The sequence below is a fragment of the Pezoporus wallicus genome, unplaced genomic scaffold (assembly GCF_028554395.1).
Source record: "Pezoporus wallicus isolate ANWC-B61680 ecotype Strahan unplaced genomic scaffold, APGP_CSIRO_Pwel_v1 contig_6364, whole genome shotgun sequence".
NCBI lineage: Eukaryota > Metazoa > Chordata > Aves > Psittaciformes > Psittacidae > Pezoporus > Pezoporus wallicus.
In genome coordinates this window covers 119,708-142,112 of record NW_026639198.1, presented here as the reverse complement: position 1 = coordinate 142,112, position 22,405 = coordinate 119,708, and the positions used below count along the sequence as shown (strand labels likewise).

General features: G+C 43.9%; 1 protein-coding gene across 4 annotated transcripts; it reads right to left on the bottom strand.

The window, feature by feature from the left end:
- Window positions 1-116: 116 nt before the first annotated feature.
- On the bottom strand, window positions 117-20,964 carry ZDHHC1 (zinc finger DHHC-type containing 1). Of its 4 annotated transcripts, none has more exons than XM_057413894.1 (11): window positions 20,867-20,964; window positions 17,858-18,076; window positions 15,242-15,417; window positions 14,522-14,623; window positions 13,571-13,695; window positions 12,587-12,745; window positions 8,583-8,695; window positions 2,848-2,933; window positions 2,163-2,247; window positions 1,116-1,224; window positions 117-752 (listed from the first exon to the last, which is right to left on the bottom strand). In XM_057413894.1, exons 2-11 carry the CDS (start codon window positions 18,074-18,076, stop codon window positions 319-321), a joined length of 1,608 nt encoding a protein of 535 aa, XP_057269877.1. In that variant the 5' UTR covers window positions 20,867-20,964; the 3' UTR covers window positions 117-318. The 4 variants fall into 4 exon arrangements, with proteins under 4 accessions (XP_057269877.1, XP_057269880.1, XP_057269879.1 ...); XM_057413897.1 differs by lacking the exon at window positions 17,858-18,076 and adding an exon at window positions 15,740-15,857 and having other exon boundaries at window positions 15,242-15,386; XM_057413896.1 differs by lacking the exon at window positions 17,858-18,076 and adding an exon at window positions 15,740-15,857 and having other exon boundaries at window positions 15,242-15,368.
- Between the last annotated feature and the right edge of the window lie 1,441 nt (window positions 20,965-22,405).

Here is a 22,405-nt window from a genome sequence, read left to right as displayed (position 1 = left end):
TGGCTTAGGAAGAGGCAGCAACCAGCAACAAAGGCGCAGCAGGCCTTCTACTGCCTCTCAGCTAGTTCTGCTGGCAGATGGACAGCATCAGGTAAAGCAACGCTGCTGCCTCCAAGGAAAAAGACACTGGAGGCAAGACCTTTATCAGCAACATAAAAATAGAAAGGGAACCTCTTGCCTTATCCCCAAAAGTTATGGCTTTAGAAAGCTGGTCATTAGGCCACTGTGGTGTTTGTCCTTATGTCCTTAAAGCATGGATCGTGTCTGCCCACATGTGCTGCTGGTTGGTGCATTTTCTGTGGCGTGACTGTGGTGCTCTCACTGGAGCTGGGGCTGAGAGACATGAAGTTCTCCACTGCTCTTACTTACAAACACAGCAGGAACCTTAGCAAGAAGTTCCAGGTTTTGTTCCATGTGTCTGTCTTGCTGGCAGCTTTTCCTTTTTACCTTATGAGCAGAAGATAGCCTCTTCTTCCTGTCACCCCTGGGATCGTCTGCGGACAAGCGATGCTGTTGAGAGTTGCTCGAGTTATTTCTAGGAGGCCTATGAAGGGCCATGCTCCCAAGGTAATTCTGAAGCACAGGAGTCTCATCCATGGACTCGGCAGACTCCAAGTGATAGTCAGCTGGGGGTCCTGCTGCCTGGATGAGGCTACTGCTGCTAGGGGGCACAGCAGCTTGCAGAGGAAAAGATGGCACTAAGAGGCGAAGGCCATGGGGAGATGTGGTGGCATCAGGTATGGTTGAGAACTCTGCAGATGGTAAGAAAGAGAGAAAAAAGCTTAAGGAGAGAGAAAGAGAGAAAGATCCCTCAGCCGCACACAGACATCAACAAGGCCAAGAACTCTGACACAAATGATCCACTAAAATCAAAGACAGTCATATATATATTTATGAAAAATTACATATGAAAATGTACAAAATTTACACTCACTCAGGAGTGTACCCAAGTCTGATCATTTCAGAGTATCTCCAAGCAGTCAGAAGCACTCATTTTCCCTTCTTAGGCAAGTTAACCTCCTGCCAGTGCTGGGTTTTCATGACACACTTTATTTCTCTGTGCCAATAACAAGAAATCCAGTCCAGAAGAACAGAAGATGACTGGTGCATCTCACCTGACTGGGAATCTGAGAAAGAGGGCCAAGGACTACTGTGTGTTTTAGATATGCTGACCACTGCTGAGGAAGAAGCTTCATGTGTCCACTTTCTTCTTTCTTTCTGTCGCTGTGAAAGCAAGTAGCCCAAGAGAATGAAAGCCCAAAGTAATCAGACAGGTTTTATAATTGCTACCTCTTTTTAGTTCCTCCTATTTTTAATAATGAGCACTAGGTATGACCAAAGACCAAGAGTATTTGATAGTTTGAGTTACTATAAAGCAATGATGAAGAACAGGTATTTAATGAACACACACACACATTATCTGTATACAGTGATTCTCTGTGTGCAGGTACTTTTAAGTCATTGTCTCATATAGCTGGAGGACATACAAGACATTTTTGGACAAATTCATCTGGAGAGCTAAAGTAGAAGAGGGGACCAACAGTCACCTAAGACAGGACATCCCGAGAGAGACAGCTCTTATCCAGAATTCAACTATAGCTGAAAACAGAATTCTTCTTATCATCTAGATGACAAGACTTTGATTAATAACCTTGGAGGAAAGGGGGAGAGCATCACCACCTGCCATCTGAGGAAGGGCAGAGAGCATCTGTATGTAGATACATGAATATCAAGGGCACAGAAAAGTTGACTTTGGACAGCTGATTCATACAATTCATATCTACACACACTCCATCCTTCCCTAGTCAGGTGCTTTAACACCCATATTTGAACATATAAACCAATGGATTTTGCTCTACAGAAATGTGCGCAGCTTGTTACGTCAAAGTCACTGCACTGGAGCAGCAAGACATTGTATTACTTTTACAGCTGAGCTGTGAGATTATGACAGAACTGCAGAATATATCTCATCCCACGTGTGAGCTGAGACTGGAGAGCACCACCTGGATGCAGTGATGTAGGGCACAGGTACATGCCGAGGACAGGAAGAGCATGTGTACAAACAAGGTAGCCCCACTTTGCACCAGAGGGAGGGTGCAACCATGCACACTGGTCAAGTGTCAGCAGCAGAGGTTATGGCACACAGCAAGTCTCCTGCTTACCTGAGAAGAGACTGCAAAGTGGAGGCCAGGAGAGGAGCTCTGCTCAGGGTCAGCTTCATCTCCGTAGGCATAGAGCTTTGAAAAGCTAAAACACACAGCAGATGTACAAGAGGATTCCTTTAGACATGACTGATACCCGCTTTGCTTGCACTTACACATCAGCCTGTACAAAGCACCCCCTGTCTTGCACAGCATTCCAACACAACTGCAGGGTAACTTTCCTTGCACAACTGTGCAAAATAAGAAGGGCTTCCTCTCCTTTCCCGAGGAACATGAGTTAATAGGCAAGGATTAATTAAGAGGCAAGGATGCTGTTTTCTCAGGAGTGCTTGCCTATGTTATAGGCTTTGCTATTGTAATTCATCTCTTGACAACATGAAGTCGCATAACTATAATGAGCTCAATATATGAATTATAGGACAAATCAGACAGCTTTAAAGAAATTTCAATATAAAACAGCTTAAAAAAGTGTTATAGGAAGGATATTATCCCAGGAGAGGGCAGGCAAGTACTCCTGCAGGTATGTACCCTCCTGAGCCTCAAATATTTCATTATGCCTTCATTAAAACACTGGTGTTCTCTAGCCTCCTAAGTACTTTTGTCTTAGGGTCCATCAATGACTTTGATACAAATTCCCATTCACCATCCATACTGCTGGGAGATTCTTATCTATAACTTTACTTACCCTATTCCTGAAGTTACTGTTGAGAATTTCCTTACTTGAATACCAGGGTCTGTATAACCAGGGTTACCTGAAAAAATGTCTGCTTCCTAAAAGAAAGACAAAAAAAAAGAAGTAACATTTTCAGAACAATATGGACACCAAGAGGAGAAGAGGGATTTCCACTACAGAGATGTCTTCCTCTTTCCACAGTTGCATGCCAGACACATTCTCCTCTTACAGCTAGCACAACAGGAATCTGCTGCTTAAGAAGATGGAGAACCAACAGCGAGACAATCAGAGCTCTCTGATTCATTCATTTAGTCCAGCCAGTATTTCATGTGGCTCAAAACTAAATCACATTTACGGAGACCAGCTTAATCATTTCCTGGGACCAGATTCAAAAAATCACTTAAGAGGCTTTAAGTTATACAGTCATAGAAGCTAAGCAGTGAATGCAAAAAACTTCTTCTCAATTCAAAATGAGGTGAGGAAAATGAAAGCATGCAACACAGAGGAAAAAACAATTTTCTGGGTTTTGTGTGAAACTTGTACGGCTAATAACTGCTGGATTTTAAAAAGTGTGATACATTGCTCATTTGCTTGATTTCAAAGTAACAACATCGTGAACTTTAAAACTGTGTACTTTTATAAATGTATAAGAAAATTCAGCAAAGGAGAGGGACTTCACAAGGGCCTGCAGGGACAGGGCAAGGGGGAATGGCTTTAACCTGACAGAGGAGAGATTCATATGGGATCTCAAGAAGTTCTTCCCTGTGCAGGTGCTGAGGCCCTGGCACAGGTTGCCCAGAGAAGCTGTGGCTGCCCCATCCCTGGCAGTGTTCAGGGCCAGGCTGGATGGGGCTTGGAGCAACCTGATCTAGTGGAAGGTGTCCCTGCCTGTGGCAGGGGGTTGGAACTAGATAAGCTTTAAAGTCCCATCCCTCCCAAGCCAGTCATAGCAGCATAGCTTATGCTATGAATAAGCCTCATAAACGCAAGTGCCTCCATTACAGAACAGGGCTCTCAGTTCTGCCTCAAAAGGACACAGTTAAAATGGTCAGAGCACTAAGTGATGCAGGGTATGAAGCCCTGGTGTCAAAAAGGATGAACCACACTCAGAAGAACCTCAACACTACTTTTCAGATGCTCTTAAACCCAAATAATTAGCAATTAAACTCAAATAATTAGACATTGCTAATCTTCCTTAATCCTCTTAAACACTGTAGTGTGCAGTGACTATAAAGGCACACATACATTTTAAGACAAATTTTAGGTGGTAAAGATGGAGGGATTTGAAATGTGATAGGCATTAGCTTCAAAAAAAGCTTAAACAAGCTTAGGAGGACCTATTTGTCTGGACAGCCTGATCAGCGAACTTGAGAAAATGAAGTCCAAGTTGGATGTCCCACAGATGGGTTCCTGAGAGACCCGGGGCCTCTGCACTTCAAAAGATCCATAAACAATAGACAGGAGATGGAGTCTGGTGACGACACTCCCTTCTGTAAGGCAATAAAAGCGAAAGCCAACCACAAAGAGCTGCAGAAGATTCTTGCCGCATTGAATTATGGAGTGATACAATGGTACACACGGAACAACACTGCTAGGTATAAAGTGTAAATTTTACATAGAAAGCAATGATCTCTGAACTAGAAAAGAATTCATGGAGCTGCATATTTGGTGTCAGATGAGAAGTCAAATGGGAAAAATCAGGTAGCCGTTTCAAAAGAAACAGAAGAAAGATTGTTTTTGACGCAGCATGGAAATAAGCTGTCACCCTCACTGGCATAGAATGCTGCAGGTGCTGAGTGTCACCTGGATTCAAGAAGAAACGAGAAAAGCTTCTGTAACAAACCAGAAAATACAAATCTGTTCAGAGCTCTGTGCTCCAGAAGCCCCTAACATATATTGTCAAGCGCTGGGAGAAGGTACTGGGAACTACAGCCCCTGTACTCCTTCTCAGTATCCACAACCAGCCAGTGCCAAGCAGCACATGGGTTTGGTGCGCTCTGGCCAGACTGCTCTACCTGCCAGAAGAGAAATTTCCAAAATTACTAGTTGCTTTTTAACGTCTTGGCATCGATGTCTGAAGTCTCAGTATTCTTGTAATTGTTAGATAAGAGAGTTGCCGAAATGGAAAGACTTCAGAGTTGTTGCATTTTGCATCATGCTCTGACTTTCTTTGGTCTTGTAAAGAAAACAAAAGCTGTGGAGAAGAATTTGCAGAATTTGATTTAGCAGTCCCAAACAACAGAACTTTCTGATTTGAGAATTTTGCTACTTGGGTCTATGAAAGGTAGGGTTTATGCAAGTTCCAGGTTAATAACTGGACAAGGGCCTGTACGGACAGGACAAGGGGAAATGGCTTTAACCTGACAGAGAGGAGATAGAGATGAAATCTTGGGAAGAAGTTCTTCCCTGTGGTGAGGCCCTGGCACAGGTTGCCCAGAGAAGCTGTGGCTGTCCCATCCCTGGCAGTGTTCAAGGCCAAGTTGGGTGAAGCTTGAAGCAACCTGGTCTAGAGGAAGGTGTCCCTGCCCATGGCAGTGGGTTGGAACTGGATGAGCTTCAAGGTCCCTTCCCTCCCAAGCCAGTCTAGGATTTTATGATTCTATGACTCTATGTCCACAGCATACAAACAGGCCTGCAGGACTGGCATTTCAAAGGAGATTAATAAATTATACATCTTGAGAATAACATGAACAACTTTTTTCCAAGCAGGCAATGAAAGAGCTTTTTAAATCCATTTTGTTCATTTCAGCCTTCCATAAATTATGTATAACCAAAGCAGCCACATGAAAGACAGTAAACCATTAGAGCCGACTAGGAGAAGCAAATGGAAGAAAACTTGATCAGTAGAAAATACAATGTTCCCTCAGGGAGACAAAACCTACAGCTGCAGCACAGAGTTCCAGCCTCCCTCTGCTCCCACAGTCCTTAACAGGACAGCCAGCATCCTTCAGCTGCAACAGGAAGATGAAACCACCCTTTGCAGTTCAGTTGTTAGGATTCGGCTCTTAGCCTTGCTGAAAACAGATTGCTCAGTTGACAGACCCCCAGGTTCATTGACACCTTGCAAATCCTGGTCACGCTCAGACCTCCTCTAGAGGCCGAATCAAAGCTGTGTCCACCCAAGTTTCATGCTTACAGTTTCAGGATGAATTCAGTCTCCTTGCCTGCTGCAGTTGCTCTTACCAAGCACTTCAGGGGCAGCAAGTGTTATCTGGCTGGAGGAGAAGCAGAACTGATCAGGAAAAAATGGTTCTTGACCCAGATAAAGAAAACCAGAGAAAGTCTGTGGCAAGTGTTGAGGCTGAGGGTGAAGACAAGGTTCACCTTAACCACACACTGGAAGAGAGAAACCATACTGACAATGTGGGGGAAGCTGAGTAAAATCCATGTGCATTATTTAAAATGAAACCTCTCGAACCTGAAGCAGTGCCCAAAGCAAGTTCAAAGCTTTAGGAATGTGAAAAGATATCACATTTGAGCTTTAGGAATGTGAAAAGAAATCACTGTGAAAGCCAGCTGCCTGGCATGAATGCAGCTATGCATTAAAGCAGTGTTTTGGTTTAGTTTCTATTTCTTTAGACTGCTATGCAACTGCCTACAGAAAAACATGTTACTTGCGCTTGCTGCTTTGGGTACAGTAGTAGAGGCAAAGGCCGTGTATGTCCGACTCGTTTGCATTTTTTGTGACACCTGAATCACTTAAGTGTGCAAATCTAGGGCTTTTACCTTGTGAATGTTCTGAAAAGGATTCTACAAGCAAGTAAGAATCCTCTAACCTGAACAAGAATAGTTTAATCTGAACACAGCTGAAGCCTTAAAACACAAACAGAGAAACGGAAAACTGAAGCCAAAAGCAACACCCAAGCTTGAATAAAGCTCAAACCCAAGGATTAAAGGGGACATGCACATTTCTTCTTACTCCCTAAAATGAATGAAAAGCCAAGACTAAAAGTAGGAAGAGGATAATTTCTATTTTATGTTTGCAACATCTCGGATGAATTACAAAGCTTGTCTGTGTTCAAGCTAAAAAAGGCTGCAGTCAACACAGCTTATAAAAGGCAAGTCACTTGGTGTACTCCTACTCCAATCTATTTGGTTGTGTTTATCTCAGGTTGCTATGTAAGAAACAGGGAAAATCTGGTGGGTTAACATTTTTCTTCACAATGTTACTGGGCATCATCCAGTCTTTCTTGTTCCTCTAGGTACTAACTGCAGTCCTGAAATACAGAACAGCTTTTTACCCTGCTTCTTCCAGGCTTGCTGCTTCAAGTTAACCATATTCAAACATATCTGGATAAGCGTCAGCACAGACAGGAGAACGTCACTGAATGACTACATCCCAGAGGTGCACAAAGAGTCTGCCCCTTTTCAAATATAATTTCCGTATCAATCAAAATTCAGTAACTTGGAAATCATTAGAGTTAATGCTTTACTACTGTTTTAATTTTCATAGTAAGCAAAAATCTGTGAGATAAAATGCCACATATTTTTGTTGTTATGGAAACATAACATTTTGTTGTTATATTTAAACTGAAAGTTCACTTTCTCCAAGACAGTAAAAAAGATATATATGAAAATCTGGGATCTCCATATTATGTGAAAGGGAATTAGATCACTTTCCACTTTACTTTGATAGGGAAAACCTACGAATGAGTTCAGAGAGATCCCAATATCTCTACCCAGAATACTTGGGTGAAGCTTTGATTTAATAAATTTCTTATTAAACATAAAACTGGTTGTATAAAACTGGTAGCTTACTTGCATAAAACTAAAAGTTTTGCAGAATTGCAGAATAATTTAGACTAGGAAGAATTTCTGGAAGTTTCTAGTCCAGCCCTATGTTAAAGACAGTATAGAATCTGTCCTATCACATTTTGAGTAACTCCAGAGATAAAGCTGCCTTTGCAGCAAAAAAATTACACTTAACCTCGCAGTTGCTAGTGGCATATGCCTCTGCACAGTGCAAGAATATTAAAGAGCTTGTAGAGTTCTTAACAGGGCTACAGATCAACAGCAGGGTAGTCACAAGGACCCTTATCACTATGTAGACTAAAATCAAAGAAGAGCAGGTATCTGGCTCATTTCTGACCACAACTGGTGTCCTTTTCTTTTTCAAGGTGGTTAAGCCATTGGTATTATTATCTGCTTGATGATTAGCCTCTCTTTCTCCAGGCTTGGAGCCTGTCTCACTTTCAGTGATGACCTGTGATTCTGCCCACAAAGGCCAGCAAGATGTGCACTGCCACCCAAACAGATGGTGCTGTCCTTTCCAGGGCCAGGACTCTTTCCACTCTTCAGTCATCCTTGTTTGTGCTGACACAGGCATTTCTGTGACTGCTTGGTGAACAGAGTGGGAGGAAGCTGGGCCAGCTAAACATGAGCTCAACTATCTTTTATATAAAGTTTATTCTTACCCAGATGAGTTCCCCCACCCTGTTCACTGCATGACTGCACCGAACAGCTGTGCTGGCGGAAGAGAACAGATAGTACAGGACCCAAAACAAGTCGTGGAGGAAGAGAGTGGGTGGGATTGATTCCTTTGAAAGCAGTACTTGCTTATGCCTAAAGCATTCACCGAGTTACAGGCCTTACACTTTCCCATATCCTACCCAGCTCCACCAAAGGACCTCTAAAGTCTCATCTCTAGCAACTGCCACTAAAGTTTGGAGCTCACAAATGTGAAGCAAACTTTACACTGTGGACAAGTGAGGCTGGTTTTGAGAAATGACTGAAACTACAACAAGTACCTGACTGGATCTCATCTGGTAGGAATCAGACTCCTGTTGATTTTCTACCTCTTCCACATCTTGCCGGAAACGGTGCTGCAGGATGTACTCATATGTAGTCAGTTTGTTCCGCACTGGGAGGAAAGAAAGAGCTGTCAGCACAGGAAAAGCCACTCCCTGATGACACTTACACCAACAGTCTTAAAAAATACACAATCAAATAGTAACTATAAACATGAAACGACTGATACTATAAGCCAGAAGTACCTTTGCACTATACATCTTTTACTGTCATCATCACAGTGCTTTCTCACAGTCCTACTATTCTTCTGAAGTCTCATATACATGGCACAGCCTCCTATACTGTAGCAATTTGTTCAGCTCATTTCAGAGGAAACCTGTTATCCATAACCCAGTAAGGGTAACAACTGTATTGTACAGAAAGCTCAGTGAGAGGTTAGAAGGTATGTGATGCTAAATGGAGAAAAGAAATTCAGCAGGTTAGCATGTCCTGTAGAGGAGACTGAGACTCTTGATGTCCAATCCAGTGAGCATCAAATGCACAGGTTGCCACATGCCAAACAGATGTATCAAGAGTTTATGAGTTCTTAAGATCCACCCTCCCAACCTGCCTCCATGAATGACCAAAAGCATATGACACTTCTGAGCAGCTTGGTTTCCTCACAAGACCCAAAATGTTACAAGGATCCAAAACTCAGACATCCCTCCTGCAATGACCCTGTTATGGTAAGTATTTTTAGAGCCCAAAACACAGAAATGGATGCTGAAGACTTTTAGTGCACAGCCTGGAAGTCATTCTTCCTTTTTACAGAAGCATAGCAGTTACAGCAGATGCCTACAATGTGAAACAGCCAGGCTAAAATCCTTCCTCTGCACGAAGACACTTGCATCTGATATCTGATCTCTCAAAACCATGACCCAAACAGAGGACTAGTTCATAGGGAAAAGAGAAAACGCTGCAAGGGATGGGGCAGCCACAGTGTCTCTGGGCAACCTGTGCCAGGGCCTCACCACCCCCACAGGAAAGAACTTCTTCCTAAGATCTCATCTCAGTCTCCCCTCTGTCAGGTTAAAGCCATTCCCCCCTCTCCAGGTTTCTTGTATCCCCTTTAGGCACTGGAGCTGCTCTAAGGTCTCCCCTTAAGGAGCCTTCTCTTCTCCAGCTGAATCAGCCCAGCTCTCTCAGCCTGGCTCCAGAGCAGAGCTACTCCAGCCCTCACAGCATCTCCATGGCGTCCTCTGAACTCGCTCCAACAGCTCCACATCCCTCTTGTGGTGTTGCTCCAGAGCAGGACACAGGACTGCAGAGGGGGTCCCCCCAGAGCACAGTAAAGGGGCAGAGTCCCCTCCTCATCTGGGGATGCAGCCAGCACACAGGGGGCTCTGGACTGCAAGTGCACACTGCCAAGACATGGTAAGTTTAAGAATACTGCTTCATAAGCAAAGGGCTATAAACCACTTTTAATTCAGGGTTCATTGGTTTCTGAATATTTAACAGTGTAACTTTTATAATATTTTAATCAAGCTAATTAGTTAAAAATACCATATTTGTCTAGCCAGATAACAATGCAGCATATCCTGTGCAATAATCATAGAATCTTAAAACAGTTTGGGTTGGGAGGGATCTTCAAAGCTCATGTAGTCCAATCCCCTGCAATAAGCAGGGACATTTTCCACTAGACCAGGCTGCCCAAAACCACATCCAGCCTGGTCTTCACTGCCTCCAGGGACGGAGCATCCACAACCTCTCTAGGCAACCAGGACCAGTGTCTCACCACTCTCGTTCAAAATTTCTTCCTCACATCCAGTCTGAATCTCCCCTCTTTTAGCTTAAAACATGGCCTGTGAAGAACCCCATATCCTTTTCTTTCCTATATTCCCTGTTATTTTTTAATTTGTATTCTGCTTACTATTGGACTCTCAGTACTGAAGACAAAAAAATATCTTCCCTCCAAACTTCTGAAGTGCCTTACTTCACTGAACACCTCTAGAACTGAGTCACAATTAAGACTGGTGATTTTGAATACATGGACCTACTATTTTGAGAATAACTTCCTTCCTTTCGAGTGACAGCAGTGAGTAATTAAAATCAGGATGGAAACTTGGAAAACTTCACTGGGCTTGTAACAGAACCAGGTTCTAAAATGTTCATAGTCATACCTAACTTAAGCCAGGTTTTTATGTGAAGATAAAAGGCAATACCACTCACAGGGGTGCCAGTTTTTTTCTGTATTTTTTTTTTCAAGGTTTATGAAGAAATACTCATGAACAGTAATTACATTTTAATTGGTAAACTGTATTTGAAGTCTTTAAAGAGGTTACACAGTTCATTCCAACACTGTCTAACTTAAAGCATTCAGATGAGATCACTGAAACTACAGGAGCAAATCAGACATACTCTGTCTGTCTCCCTGAATTCCTATTGTAAGTGCAATGCATGCTCATATGTTACACACAATATAGGCTTAGTAGGGTAACATCTCCCCTTTTAAGCAAGGACTTACAAACTGTACTTCTGCACAGCTGGAACCTATTTCAATAGGGTAGCAGGTTTTAGTGTCATAAAATGTCAACAAACCTAAACAACAATTAAATTCCGTTTCCATGTAAGTCAGAGATTTAAAATTGAGCCAGAAATGAAAGCTAATTTGGTTTAAAATATATTCTGGGGAAAAAAAAAAAAAAAGGTCAAGACAAGAGCAACAAAAATATTCCCCAAACCCTGAGAAGAACCAATGTAACACAAGCATATTTCTGTCTGACGCTGGAATGTCTTTACTCCAAGGAGGGAGCACCCTCTTGTGGAAATCGTACACGAAGACAGGATAAATACTGCTTGGTACGAAACTGAATAATCCTTTCTTTTCCATTCAAAACCTTCCTGCAGTGACCCCAGCTTCGTTATGCTTTTAGTTTTTCTACAGTGCTAGATCAACATTTGAAATCTCCAGGCATTGCTATTAACCCAGCAAAGTCAACTTCCAATTCCACCAAGAAAACAAAATTGCAGCATGACCAAATTTAAGTTAAGCTGAAATTGGCTCTAAAAGAAAAACAATGGCCAATGAACTCATTGAGGGTATTGTTAACGCCAGCTGACAAACACTCACCCATCAAATGCCATGTTTCTGGAGCTGCACTGCTTTGTGCTAACCTTGTTTGTGTTGGCATCATCATTGCTGTTAACTGACAACCCAAAATTCAGCCAAGGATGCTCTGTAATGGCTGTCCTCATTTCTCTTCCACCACATCCCTTCTTCCCTAGTTTTGGCACCACTGACTACTGCAAGCCTAAGATCTTTTCTCATTTTGACTTAAATCAGGCAGCCAAATAGCTTTGGCTTCATTTTAGACCATAGCTGAAAAAAAGGGGTTTGATGCTCCTGTGCAGATAAACATAAATATCCCTTCTTGACAGAGCAACAACTAGGAGATCTAATGAGGAGCCTTTCTGAAAAACTCTTCCTCTGAATTCCACAACTCTTTTGTGTCAATACGGTACAACTTCCATAAAGGGGACTTAACATGAACATCAGACTTTCTATTAGGAATTTAGCTCAACTGTCCACATTTCTCTAGGTTAATGGAGAGAGCAGCTCTCACACAACAGAAGTGCTGGGGAGCACAGTGAAGAGACTCACAAGAGCCCATATGCGGAGCCAATCTGAATCTGCCAGCACCAGCACTGAGCTGGAATTAAACAATTCATCCAACCTGGCCTCTCTATTATTTCCCCCTATGCTTTCAGTTCCAGGTAAGGTGCTCAGACACCTGAAGTCAGAAGCCAAACACAAGCCCCATATTACATGAATACTGCGAAGCCAACCAGGTATTGGGAGAAAATCAGAAGGATCATGTTAAACCCAAATTTTCTACCTTTTCAGTGGCGATCTTGCACAGAATGTGTATATTTGCAAGATGGGTGAACACACAGTGAATTCAGAATGAGAAGCAGCTAAGTGAAAATGAAATTGGGATGCAGATGACAGGAACATAATACCTACTGAGATAGATATGAAAGATCAGGAGGTGACCTAGCAGGACCACAGTCATTAGGCTTAGAAGAATAAAAATCCCAGTTGTGATCAAAATGGCAGGTGCCTGAGTCTCAACTGGAGCTGCAGGAAGAAACACAAACCAGCGATCCGTTTGGTTCTTCAGAGCTGTAAAACAAAATAGATTGCCCAGGTATTACAAACCCCTAGCTAAACTTTACAGCTAGAAATATTGTTAACTCAAAAGTAGCTGCAGACCCATTAGGCACTGGAGGCCTCAGAGATCTTGTATCTGCAAGGCCTTTAGGAACAGCAGTTAGCTCTGTAAGCAAAGATCTTCACAAAGGTACTCTGCTCTCGTGAGACCCCACCTGGAGCACTACGTACAGTTCTGGTGTCCTCAACATAAGGACATGGAGCTGTTGGAGCAAGTCCAGAGGAGGGCCATGAGGATGATCAGGAGCACCTCTCATATGAAGACAGGCTGAGAACACTGCAGCTGTTCAGCCTGGAGTTCATGGCTGCTCAGCATGGAGACCTCATAGCAGCCTTTCAGTATCTGAAAGGGGCCTACAAGGATGCCAAAGAGGGACTCTTCATCAGGGACTGCAGTGATAGGACAAGGGATAATGGGTTCAAACTGAAACAGGGGAGATTTAGGTTAGATATAAGGAAGAAATTCTTTACTGTGAGAGTATTGAGGCACTGGAACAGGGTGCCCAAGGAAGCTGTGGCTGCTTCATCCCTGGCAGTGTTCAAGGCCAGGCTGGATGGGGCTTGGAGCAACCTGGTCTAAGGAAAGGTGTCCCTGCCTGTGGCAAGGGGTTGGAACTGGATGATATTAAGGTCCTTTCCAACCTAAACTATTCTATGATTCTAAATACAAAATTGAAGAAATAAGGAATGGAGTTCCTCTTCAGAAGGAGAGCCCACAGAATCCAATGCCATATTGAGGTGTGCTGGCTGATTCACAGTTTGAAGAACTGCTAGTACCATAAAAGTGATGGTCGGAGCGAAGCACCGTGGGGTCAATGAAGAATTCTGCAAAGACGTAGCAAGCGATGAGCAGCAGAAGCCCAAGGCCCAGGATGGCAGACAGCACACTATTCAAAAAGAGCCTGCCAAGAAAGTGAGAACTCTGAGTGGCCTCAATAACATCACACATACAATTTCAAACTCCCAGCATCTAATAAAGAGGGGGATATAGACAGCTATCCCAAATTGCTCTGACACTTTCTTGCACTTATGATAGATCCTGGTTAACAGTCTTGCTTATGGTTTATTACCCTAAGAAACTAAACTGTGACCCTTTAGAGCAACCATGGTTACAAACAAGTCATGTGTATTTACAACAAAGACCTCCCTGCACAAAATTTGAAGGCAGCGTAATGTGGCACACAGCCATAATAACTCTGCTTTCCATGTGGTTTTAGGGCAGGAAAGTAAACTCAGAAACAATAACCAGTGATAGCCTCCTTATTCTTTATTTTAAATCTGGCACAGATTAGAGCTGCCTATATGCTGCTGTAACTCCTGTCAATTGTCACGTCTTTAGCAAAAGAATGGAAACTGGATGCAGGTTGTTTCAGAGATGGTAACATGGTTCTATGCCAAATCCGGCTCTCAGAAGAATGAAGGAAACTCAGTTGACATCCCATAAGCTTTTCCTGTTACCAAATAAGATTATGTCCTCTGTTTTCACTCGTATATATTCGGTTACAACAATTCTAAGTGTAGGAGTTTTATCCCTGGTGATCTGAATGTCATAATCACATTTGCATTTGCCATTTCATTTTCTCATGACTGATTTTATTCATTTCTGAAAGAAAAGTGGTTCTGTGTGGCTGAGTCCAGACAGGACTGACATGCAAGAGAATCTTGGGAAGAGGAGGGGTGACATTATTGATGCAGCATCGTGCTCCTGTCCCAGTGCCAGGCTCTTACCAGTAATTCCTCTCTCCCACACAGTTGTTGAGCCATTTGCAATGGTGATCAAAGCCACACACACACTTGTTGCAAGTTCCACAGTGCTTTGACTTGGCACTCCTGCCAAAGAAGGGCTAGCATTAGCATGGCAGCACTAGCTCATGACGATGACTTACCAGTGACATAAATACAAGGGGATACAGCAGTAATGATCCTGGTAATAGTGAGAAAACCTATGACATCAGGAGTACTTTAACACCCAAACATATCAGCCATCACTGGACCACAATCCCAAACACTGCAAGTTTTGACTTTCAATGCAGGGGATGATTTCTAAGCTGGAGATCACTGATTTCTTATGTGAAACCCTTTTGCTGTTCTACGAAGCTTGATCTTAATGTCTGCCTCCTGAGCATTTCCTCCTCATATAAGATACAAGCACACACACACAGGTTACATGTCATTAGGTTGAACACCAACACCCAGATAACACAGACCAATACAGCCCTCACAACACAACACTTGAGCAACTAGATACAACACAGAACCAGGCACACATCTGACACCAGGCACCCTCCCAACAAACCAAAACCTGCCATGGGATTAAGTTTAACATGCACTATAGAGCTGCAGGGGCTCAATTTCAATCTTACAGTGTAACATTAAAGACTAACAGCGAGGTGTAATGGTGAGAAAGACAGAGTAGTAGAAGAAAAAAGGAAAAGAGAAGGTACTTACACATTTACATCACAGACATGGCAATGATGGTTTTCAATGACATGTGCATGCTGATTACGATTGAAGGTGGCCAGAGGCCCCATATAGTTTTTTGCTCGTACATTTGCATCCGCAGGATCAATGGAGACTGCAGTAAGATGAACAACTAAATGGTAGATAAAACACACTCCTGGACACTGAAGGTAACAGTTAAGGATTATATGAGTGAGTTAATGCATCTATTTTTATCCTCAATACACAAAGCCCACACAGGTGAGAAATATATGGCTTGAAATTAGAAATTACTACATAACTGGTTGCAGTACATTAATCTGAGCTTTACTTACAGAGATGTTTGCGCTGGAATAAACATTCACTGGAAAAAGATAACTAAAACTGCAGGAACAACCCTCCTTATTACATATTACTTTGCCTCACAGAAATATCCTTCCTTTTTAAAGTTTTACAGTAAAACTCCTTTTTAAAGTAAAGGAGTTTTTAAAAAGTACCTTTACTTACCAGAATCTGACCCCACGTGCAGACTGTTGACATAGATCCACGTTTCTTTAGCCCATACAGACTCTTTGGAAAGGAACAGCCAGTTAAGGCCATGCACAGGCACCTTCACGAGACCAAACTTCCAGGAAAGAAAGAGAAAAGTCTCATCAAGGAACTAGTATGGATCCTTTTTCCTTAGTCAGAATCCTAAGGAAGGGGATCACCCCCTTAAGTAGGCTCCTACACAATTTACAGATAGACTGGATCCAGGATTTGTCACTGATCCTTGAAATACTACCTGCTTGGATTCGTATTTCCAAATGTAGCCAGCTAGAGCAGCACTTTGGATCAGATATCTAAAATAACTGCTGATACTTGGAAACAATATACAAATATGTAAGAATATACACACACAGAACAGCCACCCTGTGTGCCCGGAGTACCACCACCCTGCTTAAGAGTTTGCTTCTCAATATACTGCAATTAAATGAGCGTGTGTACAAAAATTAACCTTCTGGTTACACACTTAAGTGCACATAGAATGCCACACTGGTTTGGATTGGAAAGGACCTTAAGATCATTTATTTTCAACGCCCCTACTATGGGCAGGGGTGCCTCAAACTAGGGGTGAGCTGAGCTTCACTAAGGCCTACAGAAATAGAGCAGTGGATCAAGGTAAAAAAGGTCCTTGAGAGGTCTAGCAGCCTGGAGCTTTCATGACTGATGTAGCAGAGTGGGAAGAGATTTGCCTTAGACACAAAAGAGACATTAGTACTTTATTAACTGGTGCTAAAAGTTTGGGACACGTTACTCTGTTGAATTGAAGTGACTTTAGATTGAGTTATGAAGATATTTGGTAGACAAATTCACAAGGTTTGAACTGTGATAATACCAAGAATTTGGGTAAGATAAGTAGACATAAGACGATTGAGAGTTAATGATAGTAATGTCAGAATCACACAGGTGTAACTAAAACGATGGTAAGCAAAAGTATCCCAAACATATCAAAGGTTCCATGGACATACATAAATCAGAGCATAAACGAAGTACATATCCCATCTCTTCAGAACTTTTCCCACCATTCTCTCTGTAACGTATTTTGGTTAGCTGGTTCTGCTAAGAAAGCACTAAGTGACACTGAACCACTTAATTTTCACCAGGAAGATGTCAAAAGCAAACACTTGCTCACAATTTAAGCACTAAATTGAAATCTCGGGCTACACTCTCCAGTCTACCACTCCCCAGGCAATCTAATCCATGAGGAGCCTCTAATCCACAGGGAGCCATACAAAGAGCCTCAAGGCCTGGCCTTGAGGACATTCCCTCTCTGCACGTAGGCAGCAGTACAGGGTGGCACTGGGAGCACTGGAGTTGCTCACAGCATAGCCCCTCTCCAGTCCCTCTCCAATCCCAGCTGTGGGATCAGCAAGCACATGCATCTCTAAGAGAGGTGGGTTGAAGAGAGGAGGTGGAAAATACATTGGGCTGAGCTGAGGGAGGCTTTGCTGGGAACAATAAGATGCCTTCACAGTATCATCTTCTGATACTGCACACATTTAGGGGGCAGTTAGACATGTACGCCACTGCTGCTCAAGACAGACAGACCTCTCCTCTGAGGTTCCCACTACATCACCTTGTCTGTCACTCACACATTTTCTACAGAAGACAGGGAGAAGATCAACTGCCAGCCATCACAAGCAACCATGCCATATAATTACAAATATACAAAGCTGCCTTTCTAGCCTCATGCTGTCAGCACAGGGAGGTGTGACTGCCCACAGTAGCAAGGATGTTTCAGGAGGGGATTTCTTAGTAGAAATTCCCTCAAACCCTGCATCACACTCATAGAAAAATAATATAAAGCAAAGGAGACACACAGGTAGAAGCAGACACTAGAAGAGCCTTGGAGACAAAGATAGGAACCTTAACACAGTGATGAAGAAGAGCGGGACATCAGTGACCTACCTAAAGTTTAAGGGCAGAGAGGATCTTAAAATAACTTTTTATAAACAGAAGATCAAGATTATGGTTATAATTCAGAAAAAGGCTCTGGCTCAGCTGCTTTCTCCTACGCTTGCTATGCTACCTAACAACTGACAGTTTATTACAGTCCGTGTCCTCCTCTTGACCAAAGGATACGATATAGCCAGCAGGCAGCCAGTGGCGGGGCAGGAGAGGAACCAGGATTCCAAAGCCAACCAGCGCAAAGAAGAGGCACAGCAACCATCCAGTAATCTGGAATATGTGCAGAGGCCAGCTCCAGCCATTCCTCCGAGCACGTTGGACCTGCACCTCAGGAACAGCTTCACCCAAATTCTCTGGAGCTGTCTTATTAGGAGGTTTATTGCAGATATTCATCTACAGAAATCAAAAACGGAAGACAAAAAAATATGTGATTCAAAAATACTGTGACTGAGCCCCAGTCCTGGGGAGATGCTTCAAGGTGGAGAGAAAGCTGGAGAGACTCAAATGACAACACATCTGAGGTGAGACTTCTCTCTGCACAGGGGATTTGTGATCGATTGTAACCTACAGGTTTTGCCAGTCTTTGAATGGATCTAGACCTAAACTGAGTAAAAAGAGCAAAGAAGGTATTCTGGTGGCAGTCTGGAGATGGAGCACAATACGCTGTGATTTGGAGACCATGTCAGAACGCTGTTAGGTATGACAGCAGAACAAATATTTTCAGCTGTCTCAGGCCACATTTTCCTTCCAGCTGGTGCGAAGAAGATAGTGAGAGCAGGTGGCCCCATGGGAGCACGTGGTGTGGAACCACAATGTCGCCCTAGACAGTATCCAAGAAAACAGAGACTCCTTTGTCAGCAACAAAGGAAGTGGCAAGACTAGAAAGTGGATAATCTCATGACTAAAAGGGGAGAAGAAGCAGGGGTTACTCCACAACACAAGTATAAAGCATACCGTTTCTAGAGGAACAGAACAGAAAGTTATGTGTGCAGGACATCCACGCAGGAAGCAGCTTGATTATTCAGCTGCCTACAATGTCTGGATTTCTGGCAGGAGAAAGCAAGATTTAACTGCAAAGATGAGTTAAAAAACGTATACTGGAAAACTCATGGTGTTTGTGATTCCTGTTTGCATAACAGTTACCAGCTCAGAAGCGGCTTCTCCTTTTTTTTTTCAGTCTGTGTTGGATTATTAGTCACTGCTTTTCACTTGCCACAGAGCCAGGATGAGCTTTTATCAACAGAGAGTTGGGCTGCTCTGCTTCATGGGTGCAGCACATGCTATGGAGTACAATACAGGCAGCAGGTCAGGGGTAGCACTGCAAAACTAGCACCAAGAAGCTCTGCTAAGCCTGAGCTGACATGAAGTACCTCTGCACCACACTTACTGTTCTTCAGTAGCTAGAGAGGATACTAAATTAACATCTAACAAGGGTAAGCAACTTCAGTTAGTCCGACTAATTCGCATACAAGCTTGCTGAGAGAAAAGGAAGCTCCTTTTCTTTCCAAAGGGCTGGAAGACAGCAAGCATGCCAACGTAGTGAAAGAGCAGAATTACTCTGATCTTGGTACATCAATGATCCTGCATCACTGCTAATCAAAGGGCTGGAAATGTCTTTGGGGGTCAACTGGTAGAGTAGTGGGCAAGAATACAAAAGTGTTGTGGTTTAAGCCCTGCCAGTAACTCAGCACCAGCAGCTGCTCACTCACACCCTGGGCAGGATGGGGAGGAGAACAGAAAGAATGTAAACCCTACAGGTTAAGACAAGAACAGCCCAATAACTAAAGTATAATACAAAACTACTAATAATAATAATGATGAGGGAAATAACAAGGGGAGAAAATATAAAATTAAAAAGGGAAAAAAACAAACAAACAAACGATAAACACATGTGATGCACAATGCAATTGCTCACCACCCACTGACTGATACCCAGCCCAACTGGAGCACTGATTGGTCCCTTCCAGTTTACATAGTGGGCATGACATGCTATGGTACGGAATGAATACCCCTTTGGCTAGTTTGGGTGAGATGTCCTGTCTCTGCTTCTTCCGGACTTCCTGTGCCCCTCTTTCCTGGCAGATCATGAGACTGAAAAGTCCTTGAGCAGGGTAATTGCTACTGAGCAACAACTAAAACATGGTGTGTTACCAGCATTGTTCTTGGACTAAAGCTCAAACACAGCAGTGCACCAGCTACTGGGAAGGAGAAAGATAACTGTTACAGTTGAATGCAAGACAAAAAGAAAGTAATTTATACACATCAGCACAGTCTTATCAACAAGCAGGCTAGCAAACAAATCCCTAACTTCAGCCATTGAAGAAATTAGCAATATCTGCCTGCATTTATAGTTTAAATTGTTACACAGCAACTGGTTCATCAATTATGAGAAATAATTACTAATCAGCTGATATTTTTCTCATCAGGTTGCTCAAAACTTGCTTGTACATCACTTTGATCTACCTGTTACAAAACCCAGTCAGGTTATTTGAAGAAATTCTCCTTCCTAGAAAGAAGATTTCTTCATTCCAGGCCCACACTGAGCCTGGAATCCCTGTTTTGCTGCAAGATTTTGCCGGTTTATAACACCAGGTGGTTTTAACATTTAATGCCAAGAATTTGGGTACAATTTGACAGGATTTTGTTTACACTAAAGTGAGCATAAACCACCTTCTGCATGAACCATCCCTAAGGCTGCAACCATCCCACAGCCGTGTCTCTGCCAAGAGACTCTCCAGAAGAAAACAAGCTGCATGTAACACTGCCGTCCCCTTTCAGAAGCAAAGTTCCTCTTGTCTGTCAGTGACTTTTCTTGTGGCTGGTGCATTGATTATCCACCAAAACTGATGAAAAGCAAACCTACGTGTGAGGAGACTTCAGAATACAGCATTTCCCCTTCCCAGTGGGCAGCCCTATGCAGTGACACGGTTCTACCCAGCTATGAAAAAGACCGAGCAGAGAAACAGCACACAGAGTCACCCTCAGTACAGGTAACACAGTTGGTAACTATACAAGTTAACTATTTCGCTATAAATCACCCGGGAGTTATCAGGTTCGAGCCTTCCTATGTTCAGCCACCGGCAGCGGAAGAGAGCTTGAAAACCGGTCAGGCCGTGCCCGGGCAGCCGCTCCAGGAAGGTCCCAATGAACCCTCACGCTGCTCCGCCACCGCCCTCTCCTCACCTTCTCCCCGCAGAGGCGTTTGACAGCGGCCCCGTACCCGCCTCATGCCCAAGGCGGGCAGTGGAGCCCCCGGCTGAAGCCAGCCCGGCAGCTACCGGCTTAAACCTCTGCGCCCGTCACTGTGGAAACGAATGGGCTACGGAAGAGCGAAGGGGACAAAAATCTTGTGGCGCGATCGGACTGCTCCAAGGATTGGGGCCGGGAGAAGCGAGAGCTGTCACCCTAGAAACCTGGTTGTGGATTCCTCGCTGGGCCCGCAGGCTCTGAGACCGGGGGCCTGCGGGCGCAGCGAGGGACCCCCACCCAGAGTAGACCTGGCCACCACATCCGAGGTATACCTGGCCACTGCACGCTCCAGCCTTCTGTGGAGAGATGCGTTGCTTGGGGGGTAGTCAGGGGATTTACATGCGAAAGGGCTTTCCCACTGGGTAAATTTGAATTTGAAAAAACCTGCACCATGCCTCCATCCCAACCTTTCACCCCTGAGGGAGGTGGTGAAGCCTTCTGGGAATTAGGAAGGCCTGAGGGACCCCTTGGGAGGAGCAGAGGGTGCCTCTGTTTCCCCCCAGAGCCAGCTGTGAAGTGCTGCGGATGATGCTGGCTGTGTTTTTATGAAAACACTCAAGATTTTGCGGGTGGAGCTGTTGGAACAAGTCCAGAGGAGGCCACAGAGATGCTGTGAGGGCTGGAGCAGCTCTGCTCTGGAGGCAGGCTGAGAGAGCTGGGCTGGTTCAGCCTGGAGAAGAGAAGGCTCCTTAAGGGGAGACCTTAGACAGCTCTAGTGCCTGAAGGGGCTACAAGAAACCTGGAGAGGGGCTTTGGACAAGGGCCTGTAGGGACAGGACAAGGGGGAATGGCTTTAACCTGACAGAGGGGAGACTGAGATGAGATCTTAGGCAGAAGTTCTTCCATGTGATGGTAGTGAGGCGCTGACACAGGGTGCCCAGAGAAGCTGTGGCTGCCCCATCCCTGGCAGTGTTCAAGGCCAGGTTGGACACAGGGGCTTGGGGCAACCTGGTCTAGTGGAAGGTGTCCCTGTCCGTGGCAGGGGACTGGAACTGGATGAGATTTGAGGTCCCTTCCAACACAAATCAGTCTGGGATTTTGTGACTTTGAAGGTGCCCGGATCTGGGAGGCTCTGGGAGCAGGCAGTGGAAGGACTGGCAGCTGGCTGTGAGTTGGAGCCAGCCATCCCACTCCCTGGAAGCTGTTAGGGAAATTCCCTTTCCTAACTATTATATCAACCAGTCTTTGTAGTTAATACATATATTCAAATTATACAGTGCAATGTAACAGAGTAGTGGAATTTTCCTGAAGACTCTGTTATTGTTCATGCTTAAGTAAAACAGATGAAAGCACAGCCCGGCACTGGAAATAAGGACTTTGCTTCATGGAAGTGATCCTTGAAGGATAAAGGGTACCCTAGGTCAGCCAATAAAATACCAGCATCCCAACCACTCTGACACAGCTTCAAAACCCTCCCAGCATCATCTGGCATCACTGTAACCCCAGCAAAACTCCAGGGACATCTGGATCAAC